The sequence below is a fragment of the Camellia sinensis genome, chromosome 8 (assembly GCF_055761805.1).
Source record: "Camellia sinensis isolate YWXY chromosome 8, ASM5576180v1, whole genome shotgun sequence".
Classification (NCBI taxonomy): domain Eukaryota; kingdom Viridiplantae; phylum Streptophyta; class Magnoliopsida; order Ericales; family Theaceae; genus Camellia; species Camellia sinensis.
Window position 1 is genome coordinate 166,187,624 of NC_138968.1, and position 15,060 is coordinate 166,202,683.

The 15,060-nt window shown below is 35.4% G+C and overlaps 1 protein-coding gene across 3 annotated transcripts; it reads left to right on the forward strand.

Annotated features, from left to right (window-relative positions):
* The first annotated feature begins 1,209 nt into the window (after window positions 1-1,209).
* On the forward strand, window positions 1,210-14,966 carry LOC114299402 (flowering time control protein FPA). 3 transcript variants are annotated; one of them, XM_028244134.2, is made up of 4 exons: window positions 1,210-1,528; window positions 2,117-2,423; window positions 11,716-12,959; window positions 13,461-14,966. In XM_028244134.2, the coding sequence occupies exons 2-4, from the start codon at window positions 2,160-2,162 to the stop codon at window positions 14,614-14,616; spliced, it is 2,664 nt and encodes an 887-aa protein (XP_028099935.2). In that variant the 5' UTR covers window positions 1,210-1,528; window positions 2,117-2,159; the 3' UTR covers window positions 14,617-14,966. The 3 variants fall into 3 exon arrangements, with proteins under 3 accessions (XP_028099935.2, XP_028099928.2, XP_028099943.2); XM_028244127.2 differs by having other exon boundaries at window positions 1,252-1,528; window positions 2,112-2,423; XM_028244142.2 differs by lacking the exon at window positions 2,117-2,423 and having other exon boundaries at window positions 1,270-1,528.
* The last annotated feature ends 94 nt before the right edge of the window (window positions 14,967-15,060 follow it).

Below are 15,060 nucleotides of genomic sequence, written 5' to 3' on the forward strand. Positions count from 1 at the left end.
TTTTATATGGTAAAATTCACACTTAATCTTAACCACATATTAATTTTCTAAATCAATTCATCACCCAAACTATCTACTATTCTTTTAACATTCACATTTTTAAAATCCATTCAAGCAATGCTCTGACTGAGCTCATCATCACCCTTGTTGTTGCCATGCTCACTATCTCCACTAATCATTATGCAATTCCAGCTTACTTTTTTTATCTTTGTAAATATAAAAAGGCAATGTTGTAAAAATAAAAAGGTACCGTTAAAGTTTTAAAGAGTTAAAAATGAAAAATAAAAAAATACGTGATTTTAGGTTTTTTTTTATTCCATATATGGGTGTTAATTTTTTTTTTTAAATCCACAAATTATGGAATAGTATTCATTATTTAAAATTTTATTTATTAATGGGTAAGCCAATTAAATGTTTTAAATTTTTAACAAATAAAAGATTTGAAAATTTTGTTTAAGAAATTTAAAAAATGGCCAAATCATAAAGAACAATATAAGGCGCCTTATTCTTTTTTTTTAAAAAAAAAAAACCTCATAACTATATTATATTTATTATAACAAAAGAAATAATAACAACAATATAAAAAATACACAAACATCCAAAAAAAAAAAAAAAAAAAACTTCACATCAACTCCCAAAACAAAGATAATTAACGGATATATATATATATATATATATATTATCAATTTAGTTGGAAAAAAAATACTCACATGCAAATATAAATTTACAAAAATAAAAATAAAAAATTCACAAACAAATAAACTTGAAATAAGTTTGCATTATTGGTAAAGAGAGAGAATAACCATTGAATCATTATATTTGGGGAGGAGTTGGCCGGACTGAAAAAAGGATCAAATATTGAATATTTTTATAGAGAGAATTGTATTTGAATTTTTAAAATTTTAGATTTATATTATTTTCGAAAAAGGTAAGAGTAGAATGAAGGTGGCTTACCGTATTATTTTGAATTTTGAAATTCAAAATTACAGACTTTATTTTTTTTATTTTAATTTTTTTGATTAACATTATTTTTAAAAAGAGTGAGGGTGACTTATCATATTGTTTTGAATTTTTAAAATTCAAAATTATAAATAATTATTTTTTTTTTTGTTTTTAGATTTTTGATTTGAAGAACTGACCAATAAATTTTTTTAATTCTTTAAAAATTAATAAATTAACCAAATTAATTTGAGAGTTTAGAACTTTCGCAACTTATTCCTTTATATATATAGATTATTTTTTATTCAATAAAAATTTAATACAACAGAGAAATTTGAAGAATAAGTATATTGGGTCACTCGCCTCACAAAGCGAAACCCCGATTCCTAACCCTAAATCGAATTCGCTGCTCAAACCCTCAAACTCGCAACCCTAATCCAATCCACTTCTAGCTCTTCCGAAACCAGTTGTGGGATTCTTCGATTCTGCTCTCTGCATTCATCTTTCTATATATATCATAGTTAGCTTCATCTTGATTCTCTCTGAAAAGTGTGAATTTTGGTGATCTGCTGAATTATAGACGGCAATGGTTAGTTCTCTTTCCACTTCACTCGTTCTTCTTCTTTTTTTTTTTTTTTTTTACAAATTTGCAATTTTACCAATTGTATGCTGTTAACTGTTCATATTTCATCTTCTGATAGGGTTTTAGGGGCATCGTCGAATCTATAATTAATCATATAGAGAATCATTGCTGGATTGAACTCGACACACTTTAAAAAATCTTTATTCAACTTTTCCATGTCTCAAAGAATCATATAGGGCCAGTTATTTAATTGCCTTGAATATTTGCAAAATAAAAATGGTTTCTTTGGGCTTCAATGTCCCATTATTTATTTATTTTTAATATTTGGGTGTATAAACACATGTGCACAACATGTATAATGATAATTTTATATACATATCTCTGTTTGATCTTGAAAGTGACTAGATAGAGGAGGCTTCCTTTAGTTCTGAATACCAAATTCGTTTTTCAGTGGGGACCTGTGTTTGAAGCACCCTTTCCCCTCATTTATCTGTTAATCGTAGAGTATTATGTTTATTTGTGTGTGATACTGAGAATTTAATGACACTGTTTGTTTGATCATGACTGGTTTCTGTGATACCTTTGATAGAGTAGCAGAGGAGGAAGGGACAGAATTCGTAGAGATTTCCCTCCAAGAATGGAAGAGAAGAGCCATCATGGGCGAAGTAATGCTCCTCCGTCAAGACACCTTTGGGTTGGGAATCTGTCTCACAGCATAGAGGAAAAAAATGTAACCCGTCACTTCTTAAAATTTGGGGAACTTGAGAGTGTCTCTTTCCAACCAGGTCGTAGCTATGCCTTCATTAATTTTAAAAATGAAGAAGATGCTTTTGCAGCTGTGAGTGCACTTAATGGTTTTGTTGTCGCGGGGAATCCACTTAAAATTGAGTTTGCAAAGGCGGTTAGTTTTGCCCACTTTTGGCTGTTTTTTTTACTATGCAATGTAGCTGTCATTTCTTGTATGTGTATATTTTCCATCGGTTATTTAATTCATTATTTGAAAGCAATAACCGATCAAATTAACACATGATGAAGAAGAACAGAGAAAAGAAACATATAATCCAAGTCCAACAACGAATTATTATGAGAGAAGATTCATAGACCGTTAAATAAAAAATCCACCTCTCATTTCATGCTGTTGAGTATGGCTGTTTAATCAACAGATGAGCTACTCACAAATAAAATTAACTATCAGATTTAAAGCAGTTGACAGCCTAATCTAGTGAATAGGTCCATCATTCTTCCATTTCCATTGCAGGCTTACATTTACTCAGTCAGCTGGAGGGTCACTTCCATGTCGCACAAAATTCTATGATTAGCAACTGTACACTTGAGAATCAAGTCTTACGTACGTAAATAAGCATAACAACAACACAGTTATGCTTACCAACACAATCAAAAGAAGGGAAAATATAAGTAATCAAATGAGATGCAGGCACTGTACTTGGAGTATAGGTCTTTCTTTCCCTTTCCATTGCATGTACCGCCTTTTATTCAGCTAGTATAAAGGATGTCTCTTCTATCTTGGACAAAAAGTTGCAGTTTAAAGAAATTAACGATCCGACAAATAAAGTGTCATCTGTAATCTGTTCCTCCCTTAGAATGGGCTTTCTCATGCTCACCACCACCATTAACCGAAGGGAGCCTGTAAGTAATCAGATATGTAAAGAGCAGACATTCAATTCCATGGAAGAGGTTGTTCTTTCATTTTATATTGAGTACTCAGCCGACAAAAAGGAGGCCTCTTTTGTCTTTGAAGCTAAATATAAAAATTAATGGCACTAACAATGTTACCCTTAAATCATGTGTGATTGCAATGGGCCATCCATCATCTTGTTCACCAGCGATAAAATAAGGAGATGATTGTTTGCATAAGCTATGGCATTGACATTGTAATTGAGGGATAAACATCTCTTTCTTTTACGTTTGATGATTCTTAGTCAACTAAAACGACGATTTCCAATATTTAGTACTCAAATTGAATTTGCATCTTGGGGGTTCAACTGTCAGGCTTACTGCGCCCATTAATAGAAGGGAAATTTTAAGTCATCTATCTTGGTCCTAGAAATTTAAGAGAGGAACATGTTTTCAGCTTGAATCCTTTCTGTTCTTCATAAAGTTCAAGGAGCTGTTGATCAAGGTTTCATGTTTCAAAGGATCACTATATTAAATTGTAAATTAGGACCTCAATTTTGTGGTGCAGGACAAATTTAATAAACTTGGTCCAAGGCTGCTTACGATCGGAATTGTGGTGAGTTTTGCGTATGGAAAGCTTCTAGAGTTAGGTTTTATGAGGGATAAGAAGGTTTCTAAGAGGCTAATTTGGGTTTAGTTTTCAGAAGTTTCTGGTTACAAATTTTCCAGAATTAGTTGTAAGATTTTTCTGGGATGCAACTATTTTGTGGTGTTTTAGTGTGGATTTATCAGCCAGAGGATTGGAGATGAGTTGAACTTGATAGATTAGGGTTGAGGGGCTGAAAGAAGGGGTCTGTTCTATGACTGTGAATAGTAATTTGAGAATAGGAACTTGAGCAAGGTTTAATGTTTAAAAGGATCTTTATATTAAATTATAAATTAGGACCTCAATTTTGTGGTATAGGATTAATTTAAGAAACTTTGTCCAAGGCGCTTACAATTGAAATGAGTTTTTCTTATGGAAAGCTTCTAGAGTTAGGTTTTATGAGGGAGAAGAAGGTTTCTAAGATTTTCGAAAGGCTAATTTGGGTGTAGTATTCATAGGTTTCTAGTTACAATTTTTTTAGAATTAGTTGCAAGATTATTCTGGGAGGCAACTATTTGTGGTGTTTTAGTGTGAATTTATCAGCCGAAGAGTTGGGAAAAAAGGTTGGAGATGAGTTGAACTTGATAGACTAGGGTTTAGGGGCGGAAAAAGGGGGCTAATAACCCGAGAATAAGATGTCCTCTCAATGGTTAAACAAAACTCATACAAAACACATTATCAATTTTTCATAATATCAACTCATATTCAATAAGAATGCACCTGTATTTAGAGGCTTAAAAAAGACTCCTACTTCCTGTAAGGAGCAAGATTCAAATTTAAAAACAGAGTATTTTGTAGTAATTATTGAAATTATCAAAATATCTTTATTCCCTAATTACAAAAACCTTATGTAATGCTATAAAATCTGCCCAGCAGCATACTGAACCAAACAAACGCTTAAAATGCTTCCAAAAACTTTACTCCATCGTGACGGGAAGTTCTGGATTTGCCATTTCTCTTGTTGGTATGCTCTGCAGCACTCTCACCCACATTTGATCAAACTTGACATGTAATGTTGAAGTATAGGGATTCTGGAATCTCACACTCGCATCAATTCAAATTAATTTTTTCAAAGCAACAATCCATTCAAACGGGCTCAATGTGATGAAGCCAATTCTCAAGACAATGAAATTTTTTCGTCTCTGAAAGCAAATATGTGCATTAGGACATGCCGCAAACTGCCAAAGCTGAATAATTTATTGCTTGATATTGTGTGATGAACATGTTAAGATCAGAAGGTACATGCTTTTTAAAACTAATAATTAAAAATCTATAAAGAGAATGGGTAAAATTGCTGCGTGTGCATTATCACAGATATTGGGACCAGTGAATAACACCCACTTGCCAGTTTACACATAATTGCAAATTGATTCTGCCAGTAAGTTTTGGAGCTCACCACACGTAATTTGTCCTCTGAAATATCTGAAATTTAGTTACTTTGGATAATCACTTAACAAATTTTAGAATTTGATCATGCTTTCCCAAAATAAACTCTTAAGAAGTGGTTCTTCATGGAGTACACCAAGGGTAAGCAATTTGCAGAGACTGACATAAAGGACCATCACTAGATGGTTTCCATGTCCAATTTAATTCACACTAACATGATTTGTTTGATCTACATCCAGTCTGAAGTACATGTATCGATTTGAATCCTTTTATCTTAGAACTAGAAACTAATTGTAATAAGTTTGGCTTTTATATTTACAATTTTTTGGTATGTTAGTAAGATTTTGTAGTTTGTAAATGCACTTCCCTAGAGCAAATGCTTGTGTTTAGTGATGAAAAATTTATCCTCGTTGTTGACTGTTTTAGTCAGTTTTTTATCTTGTCAAAAGTTAGCTTTTTTCAGTAATGGGCATAATATTTCCACTACTATTTAATTTGATTTTTAAGTTGTGGAAAATGGAATGATATTTTAAGCTATTGGTCTTTCCATGGGGGTGCTGTTAATCACCTTAAATAACCGATTTGAAACATGCAAAACACCAGGCAGGCATTAGGTGATGAGGCCCAAGAGCATAGTATTCAGTTAACTTAGGGTAAGGGATTGAACTATCATGTTTTCATGTAAAATCTAATCATCTAGGGTGTTCAAAACTTCTCACTGGAAGATGATTTACTGAATTTACAGACTTCATATGAAGCAAGAATTACAGAATAGTCTTTTGGTAAGTGATATAACTGCCTGATCAAATATATATTCTTACATTGGATGATAAGTGGAATTCTGTGATTATTCAATATTTTTGAGTGTTTGGGTGAAAGCTGCAAAACAAATCCTATATACTGGTTTGTGTAGCAAATACATCATATTGACTTATGTGCTAGGGTTAGATTGCTTCATTAGTTATGGAATAGCCACAGCCCTAGGTGCACCGTGTATTACATATGAAAATTTGGTCACTAGCACTAAAATTTCAGTGCATATAAAATCCTCAGCCTTTTAATGTGTGTGTGTGAGCTGCTAAAGCAAGGTGTTGAATTCTGTTTTTGAAGTTGGGTAGCTTGGGATTCTTCATTTGATGAATGTATTTGGATCATCAATTGAAACATGTACTCAGCTAGAATAAGGATTAGCTTCATGAGCACTAGGGAAATGAATTGAGTTTGAAATAATTTTCGAATGTAGGCATGGTTTGGATGTCTATTTTCCGGTTAATCAAGTTTAAATAACCAACCTCACAATAATATATCTAAGAAATCTAAATTAGCAAGCAACAATAATACTCAGCAACTTTTAATGTCGAAACCCCAACAGATAAAAACAATGGGATCAGTTCGGGACCACCGCAGGTCCAATCAAGCATATAATCTCCAACGGTTACAAGACATAACTTATAGGCCACTCTGTTGAATGCTTGTACCTTCACTGCAATGCCTCCTAAGGCAAAAATAGCCTCCGAAACACAGTTTTGAGACCTAAACATGAGATCACAATTTAAATTGTTTCGTTCATGAATTGCCAAAAAACTACCTGCAGTAACAGAGTCAAATATCACTTGACATATAATATCTTCTGTAATACCATTTGTAAACAAAAAAATCTGTTCTGCAGCACCACTTTAATGATAAAAAGAATGTTCTTATCTAGGGCAGCTCGAAAGCAGGATATTTTGTCCTTCAAGCATCATCTTCCACCTTCACATGAGAATAATTGAATATGGCACTTCTTAAAACACCTTCTAAGGACAAGCAACTCAACAAGTTTGACATTATTCATGGTTAATTCCGTTATTAATTTCCTACATCCATTCTAATAAAATTTTAACAGTGAACTATGCTCAAGTCACCAAAACACATATCAAGCATTCAGCACAGACAAATCCCCACTGCAGTAGAGTACCTTGGGCAAACCAAAATGCCTTTGTACTGTAACGGGTTTCTTCAAATTGTCAGCTACAGAGTAATAATTTGTGATGTGCAAAATAAATAAATAAATACAATAACATACTTCAGAAGATAATTACTGAAGTCTGATGCCACATTAAAAAGAACTTAATCATTCAATCCCATTATGGTGAAATTTCTTGTAGTTTGTTTGTATCAGCTATCTTATTTGAATACTTGTTAAACTGTCAAGCAATTATAGCCATTCTCAGTGCAAGTTTTAATTGTGAGCTCAGTTCAAGCAAAACCGGTACAATTTATTGGGCAGTTTCAGCAATTGTTGAATTTTAGATGTGCAATATTCCAGGAAAAGTTTGTTAACTGCAATTTCCTGCTACACTTCAACCTCAGAAAGGCCTGGATTATGGGTTTTTTGTGACCTACTAGTGTTTGACTCTTGCATGTTGAGACCATCAGTTCTTCAGTTAATATACTTGGCCTTATGTTTATGCCTGTTAGTTGGATCATTAGGCATCACTGACGTAGTTGGTGCAGCTGGAGTACTAGTTGGTGCAACTGGAGCAAGAATAGGGGCAGGGGTATCCCCTTGGCTAGTGTGACCTTGTGGCTAGTTTCATGAGTACTCCTTTTGCTTCTCTTAGGTGGCATCTTATAACCTTCAAAATGAAAGAAGAGAAGGTAAATGCTGGTCTTAGAGAAATAAGTATGGTGATAATATTAGGAATAATAGAAAATATCCCTTCCAGGTGCGTTACAAATGTCGCTGTCCTTGAGACGTTATTTGCCCTCACAAATAGTGCAACGGGTAATCACAAATCGTCTCTAGGATACAATGAAGCCCAGCCAAAAGTGATTATCAATCTGCCCTTTGCACTTGGCGAAAATTGACCCAAAATACCTTTGGTGATGCACAAAATAGAACAGGTTCTGGAATTCTGTTTCTGCAGAAAACAGAACCCAGAAGAAGAAGAGAAAGAGTAGTAGATTGCCTTTAGAAAACCTTGTGAAAACAGGAAGAGAAACCTGAATATTTTTTTCTACCCATTCTTGAATTCCTGATCATCTACATATGACAGTCATGTCTCACCTTTTGAATTTGAATTAAAATAACTATTAATAACAGTCATAAACTGCCACTAAACAGTTACTTCTACGACTGTCATAGTGACCGTTTGAAATCTGACCCTTTGATCTCATTTTGTAGCATTTTAACCATCCAATCAAGATATGAAAACTTTGTCCTATCTTTCCTATGTGAAACAAGACTTCGTAAAAGCAATAACAAAAAGAAGCAAAAAAGTGAAAAAAACCCGTAAACTCAAAACAACATTTAAATATTTTGAAAATATTTCAACTGGTCATAATCAAAATGACTCGCCCACACACTACTGAAGGACTCTGGAATCAGATCTTGTGTAAAATAATGAAATACAAGATACATGGTTTGATAAACTTAGAACTCCTGTAATGTCCCAAGCAAAATACTAGCCACAAGGCGAACAACTCAAATTAGGTGGGTCTATCAAGTATAAACATTTACTTGTTTCATTATATACTGAGCTAAGGGTTCATATTCTATCAATGTGGGATATCACACATATTATGTACTGAACTAAGGTTCATATTATAACAGGTTTGTGTTGATAGAGAGACATTCAGCTTTTAGATAATTCAAGAACTATGCCCTGAGATGATTAATGAGTGTCATTTCTTTGAGCCCATCAACATTGTTGAAGTTCAAGCATGCCAGATCTGTCATTACAACCGTCATTGGAGTTTTGTTGAGTCTGTTAAATCTGTCCAAAGGTTTTCATAAACTACATTGACATTGATTCTAGTTCTGAGTCCATGTGTTGCAATGTCTTTGTAATCTGCATCATATTGGTATTCTTTAAAGGCTTGGTGTTTTGATCATTAAGGGCTTGCGATTTTTTCTTCTATGAAAACTAAGAAGATATACCTCCTATGATGGTTGTGGGTAGGGCTGGGTATAGGGTTATCTGAACTGCCCAGCCTGCCCAATCCGAACCGATCTGCACACAAATGAATGGTTTCGCAGACACAATGCAGGCGGATGCGGTTTGAAATATGACATTATTGCGGATTATAGGTTTTACTCGCACCCGCAAGAACCCGCCCGCACTTAGACTTTTTTTTTTTTTTTTTAAAAAGAACCTAGCCCGTTGATTTCATTCATCCTATCTTAGATGGAGTTTGCGAGTTTGCAAATGTTTTTATTTTATTTAATGGGTTTGAATTGGATGAAGTTTGACAACAATTTATTGTTATTTTATTATTGCATTTCGGATGAATGTAAAAGTTATTGAAGAATTATTTTTGGGTAAGTTTATCATTTTGAATGATTTTGCTTTAATTATATTGTTGGGTAGTGAATAATTTTGATGATTTAGTTTAGGATTTTGAAAGCCGTGTTTGTGTTAGTTTATGATTTTATTTAAAAGTTTAAGATTTTGAATGATTTGCTTATATTAGAAATTGATTTAGTTGTATTTTTAATTTTATAAGTTTTAATTCATTAATTATTAATGTTGAGCATTTTAGAAAATGGAAAGAAAATGGCCCAAAATAAATATTTACAAAATGGAAAAAAAAAAGGCCCAAAAATAAATTTTTAAAGAAAAAAGGTCCAATCTGCAAACCACCAACATATCTGCGAACCCTATCCGCACAAACCGCAACCCGCACTGCAGGCGGTTGCAGGTTTAATTTTTCCCAAACTGCGCATATGCAGGCGGTTCCAAACCGTAAACCAAACCATTCAAAACCGAATCGCAAGCACCCCTAGTTGTGGGCATCAGATCTAGATCTTGTTAGGATTCATGCACCAGAATTGGTACTTTTGTGGTGGATGGGGCTGATATAATAGAAGCATAGTCAGGGTACATGGGAATTTGCTTCAATGAATGGTTTAATGTGGATAATTAATTTTCTAGTGCTGTCATTGTGGCTGTAGCCTGTGGGAGTAATTTTACAGCGAAAGTTTTTTATTTAAAGGTTTGTTTTGTGAGATGACAAAGTTTATTCAGCAAAAAAGGTTCCAATACACTCTGCTCATCCCAATTTATTAAAGCCTTATTATTATAGAAGAAATCTTATTTGTTTCCATCATTTTTGTCTATCAAGGTATTACATCTTCCAACTTTGCTTTATGCTTTTTGTATTTAATCATTTGCTTTTACCTTGCCATTAAACATTTAACCAAATTTGTATCATGGTTGCATAATCACTGGTTCAAACAGAAGCAGATGCACTGTCACACTTACCTAGGATTTATTTTCTTGTCCTTAAGAAATTCGTTTTACTTTTTGTTGATGGTAAGAATAAGCAAAACTGCAACTGTACTACATGCTCTCTTTTTTCTTTTTGTCTTTTTCCTTTGGTCTTTCTTGAATGGTTATGGGATCATCAATCCAGCAGTTGCACAAGAGTGATTTCAATTTTCAACCTTAATGCTTGGGGAATATGTTTAACAAATGCAATTTGGTTGTGGTCTTTGGAAGGAGGATGAATGGCAGATCATTGCCTTGAATTCCTTGTGGAAGTGATGAAATCATTTTTTGTGATTTCATTCCATATTGTCTATTTTGTCCCTGTTTGCCTTTTCCCTCGGGTGTAGTGGACTATATCTGAACATGTTAGTTGATTGGTAATAGTTGTCTTCCTTGCTCATAGATGCATGTGTTACTGCTGTATTCATGATAATCCTGTAACACTCTTTGCTATATTGTATCTCATCTATGCCAAAATTTTGAAGTGTAGGCAGTATTCACCTTCTCTCTGAAAGCGAGCTATGATTGAAGACCAGTTGTGTGCCTATTACTGGATGCTGTTTGTTAATACAACTGTCAGCAATGTTTGAGACTGAGCTTTGCTTGTCATGCTACATGCCTTGTGTTTGAGTTTTGGACTACCAATCATTCCAATTATTTGGCATAAACTTTCTAGATCTATCATGATTTATATTAGATTTCTGTTTTGACGTGGTTTCTTTCCATTGAAATTGTGTCATATCCTATTACATTCACTGCACAGATTTCCGCCCCAACCCTCTCCTAACAACAAAAAATGACCCAAAATTAGAAAAAATTTAGTAGAATGTTTTCTTCTTGTGAGGTAAGTTCACTGTAGAATTTTAACCTGTATGTCCTTTGGTTCTGTTCCATCCTCTTCTAATGATCTGATAACTCCTTTTGTGTCTGTAAACAATATAATTGGTTATCTTTGAGATGTTTGAAAGATTGCTTTAATGACAATTCATAAAGTTTTTAATGAGAATACAATCTGTTCAAAAAAAGAGAAAAAAAATTGAGAATACAATGTTCAATAACACATTGTGTTTCTATTCTTTCTCCATTGTGCATGTAATCAAAACATTGTACCTCTTCTTCCTTTAATTTACAAGTAAGCTCATCTTCTTTGACTCCCCTTAATCTTGGTGAATCAAAACCTTATATCACATTGAGAGAAAAAATTTTAAAATTTTTTTTTTTCATCAATGAAAGTAAATAATTTGTTGTATGCTTGATATGATTTTACATCACAGGATAAGTCATCAACACCATCACGTGATGGAGGTTACTTGCAACGCCGAGATGAAAGGTCTGAAGTAAGAGGATCTTCATTCTCACACAGGGATTCTAGAAAACGTCATTCTAGTCCTGATCCACTTTGTCCCAACAAATCCAAGATAAGTGATAGAAATGCAGAACCGCCAAGTGAGGTCTTATGGATAGGGTTTCCATCTTTGCTGAAGGTAGATGAAGTGACTTTAAGGAAGGCTTTTTCACCATTTGGTGAGATTGTGAAGGTTACTGCATTTCCAGGTCGTAGTTATGCCTTTGTTCGCTTCAAAAATGTAGTGGCAGCCTGCAGGGCAAAACAAACTCTCCAGGGGAAATTATTTGGTAATCCTCGTGTGCACATATGCTTTGCAAAGAGTGAATCTAGCTCATCCAACAGTGGAAGGAACTCAATGAATTCCCCTCCTTCCCCACATTTCAAGTCATATGGACGCATGGGATCATCTGAGAACTTTCGACAGGATAGAAATTTTGGGAGCTTCACCGAAGATCCAGACATGAGATCTCGTTTTGTGCCAAATCTGGAGTCTCGGGATCTTGATGTCATGAGTTTAAGCCAGAAGGGTAATTTATGGGAAGGTATGGGTGGTGCATTTGAACAGAGGAGGTTCCAAGAACCGGGGCGTGAACTAGGATTACCAGAAAATATGTATGAACGCCGTGGTAGTCCTACAAGAGATCAAGGTGATCATTTCCAGGATTTTTCTTCTCAGCAATTTCCTCAAAAAGGTCCATTCTATGATGATTCTTGGGACTTGCCAGAAGAGCCCTTGCTCTTTCATGGAGCTAAGAAACTAAAAATTGGCTCTTTTCCTTCAGAGAACGAGCTTCCAGAATATCATTTCTCCAGTTCGGACCAAGCAAAACATGGTTTCCCTAGGATGTTCCATGATCTTCCTCAACCCGAGGCCCCTGATAAAAATTTTGAGTCTAAACCTTTTGGGTATAATCAAATTGATGACCGCCCTATGAATTTAACCCAACCGTACGGAGAAAGGAGTGAACACTGGAATGCATCTTATGATAGCTTCCCAGATGGTTATGGTTTGCCTCCCCCAAACCCTGTTGAGTGGAAAAGATTAACTCCCGAATCACATCAGTCTTCTTTGACTGAAGAGTGGAAATGGGAAGGGACTATAGCAAAGGGAGGAACTCCCATCTGTCGGGCTCGCTGCTTTCCTGTGGGAAAAGTACTGGACATGATGTTGTAAGTGATAAACTCGTCTTTGGTAATGTGAGATTTCTGGAGTAGTTGACATGATTAGTGCCAAATAGATTATATAATTTACTGACGGTTATTGGATTTTCTCTTTCAGATTTGAGGTACACTAATTATTTGATTCCCTCTTGCCTGCTTTTAACCATACATGAAACCTAAGATATTAGTTAAACCTTTAAATCTTCTCATGAAAGTGTTTTTTTTATCATTTGTTTCAGTCTTTTAGATGTCTTCTCTCTGATTTTTAGAGTACCTACTGTTAGTCGTCCTATGAGAATGGAACCCTGCGATCATGACAGATCCTTTTAGTCTGTGAACTCACTTTATGTAAACTAAAATTGGCTATTTTCAATTACCATGAGAAACAAATCAGACCTTTTTCATGTCTGTGAAACAGGAGACAATAAATTCAGTATCTTTTGACACCTGAATTCACGTGCACATGAGAACTTGGATAGTGAAATTTTTAAATACATTCTAATGCTGCAGGCCTGAATTCTTAGATTACACAGCAAGGACAGGCTTAGACATGCTTGCAAAGCATTACCATCAAGCAGCTAGTGCCTGGGTGGTGTTCTTTGTTCCAGGGAGTGATGGTGATATTGGATTCTACAATGAATTCATGCATTATCTGGAGGAGAAACAGCGAGCAGCAGTGGTTAAATTGGATGAAAGGACCACCTTGTTTCTTGTACCCCCTTCAGAATTCTCGGAGAAAGTACTCAAGGTCCCGGGGAAATTGAGTATTTCTGGTGTTATTTTAAGGTTAGAACCTTCTGGTTCCAATTTGAGGTCTTCTCTTCAACATCCAAATGAAAAAATAGATACTAATTTCATGCCTTACCATGGGGATACACCGTCAGGACCTTTTACCCCATTACCGCCTTTTCCAAATATGGGAAAATCTGGGGTCAGTAATTTATCTTTTCTGGGGAATTTGTCTACAGAAGCTTCACCTGCATCTTTGTCAGGCTCTGCTCATGCTAATGAGAACAGGCATGATTATATGCTTCATCAGCAAATCCCAACATTTGTACCAAACTGGTCACCTCAAAATCTGCAGAACTCAAATTCTGGTGCTGGTAATGTAGCATCACAAGCATCAAATACCACTGTTGATCCTGCTTTTCAGGGACGTAATGCGGTCATGCCAAGGGTTGCGCAAGAACCTAGTTACACCACTGGAATTTCAGGTATCCCAATAGAAGCGAAGCCTCAAGTTTCTTCATCCATGCCCATTGCAGTGCTTCAACCTGAAAAACTCGCGCAACTGGCATCATTCCTTCTTGGGCAACCAAGGCATCCGGGGAGTGGTACCGCTTCATCTATAGGGGAAGATTTTAGGGAGCCGAGCACCGTGAATCATTCTGAAAACTTGTACAGGACACCAGCGCAATATGGTTTACAGAACCAGGTACATTCTGAGCTTTTGGCATCTCAGTTTGGTCAACTGCAGCCTCAGCAGCAGGGATCAAATGCGCCTGCGGTGACTCAAAGGGAGTTTCAGACAGGTGCTCAAGGGAATCAACAACTGCACAGTTCTGGAGTGCAAGCAGAAGATGCAGATCCCCAGAAACGCCTGCAAGCAACGTTACAGCTGGCAGCAAGTCTTCTTCAGCAAATCCAACAAGGGAAAGGAACTTGAGAAGTACGAAGGGTGGACACCAAATATGAAGTCTGATGCTTGGCGATTCTAGAGATGGCTACATCCATCCAGAGTGTTATTTTTTGTGGTTTTCTTTGTTTAAATAACATATGTTTATCTTAATCAGAATCACCAAGGGTTAGTATACAGACACATGGAAAGTGGACCCGCCAGTTTTGATGGCCACTTTCAATGCAATGACTTGGTCTTTCTTTCGTTCACTCTGCTCTGCTCTGTTGTATGCGCTTAGGGTGTATCTAGACATTTTGTAGTTTCTCAGTGATGATAGGTCTCAACTTGTTTGGAAATATTATGTGGTGGAAATGTCACAGTTTTGATTATTGCTCTTATTGGTACTGTTTTACAACACTAGTGGTAAACTCCTACAGACTTGCTGGCTATTGAAATGCTTTCTTGTTGCAGACAAGTAGGAATTAAGGGATG

Bases quoted from the DNA above. Each gene is read 5' to 3' on its own strand.
- LOC114299402 (XM_028244127.2), top strand. The intron at 2,424-11,715 runs GTTAGTTTTGCC...TTTACATCACAG, and splicing joins AAATTGAGTTTGCAAAGGCG to GATAAGTCATCAACACCATC. The intron at 12,960-13,460 runs GTAAGTGATAAA...CTAATGCTGCAG, and splicing joins AAAGTACTGGACATGATGTT to GCCTGAATTCTTAGATTACA.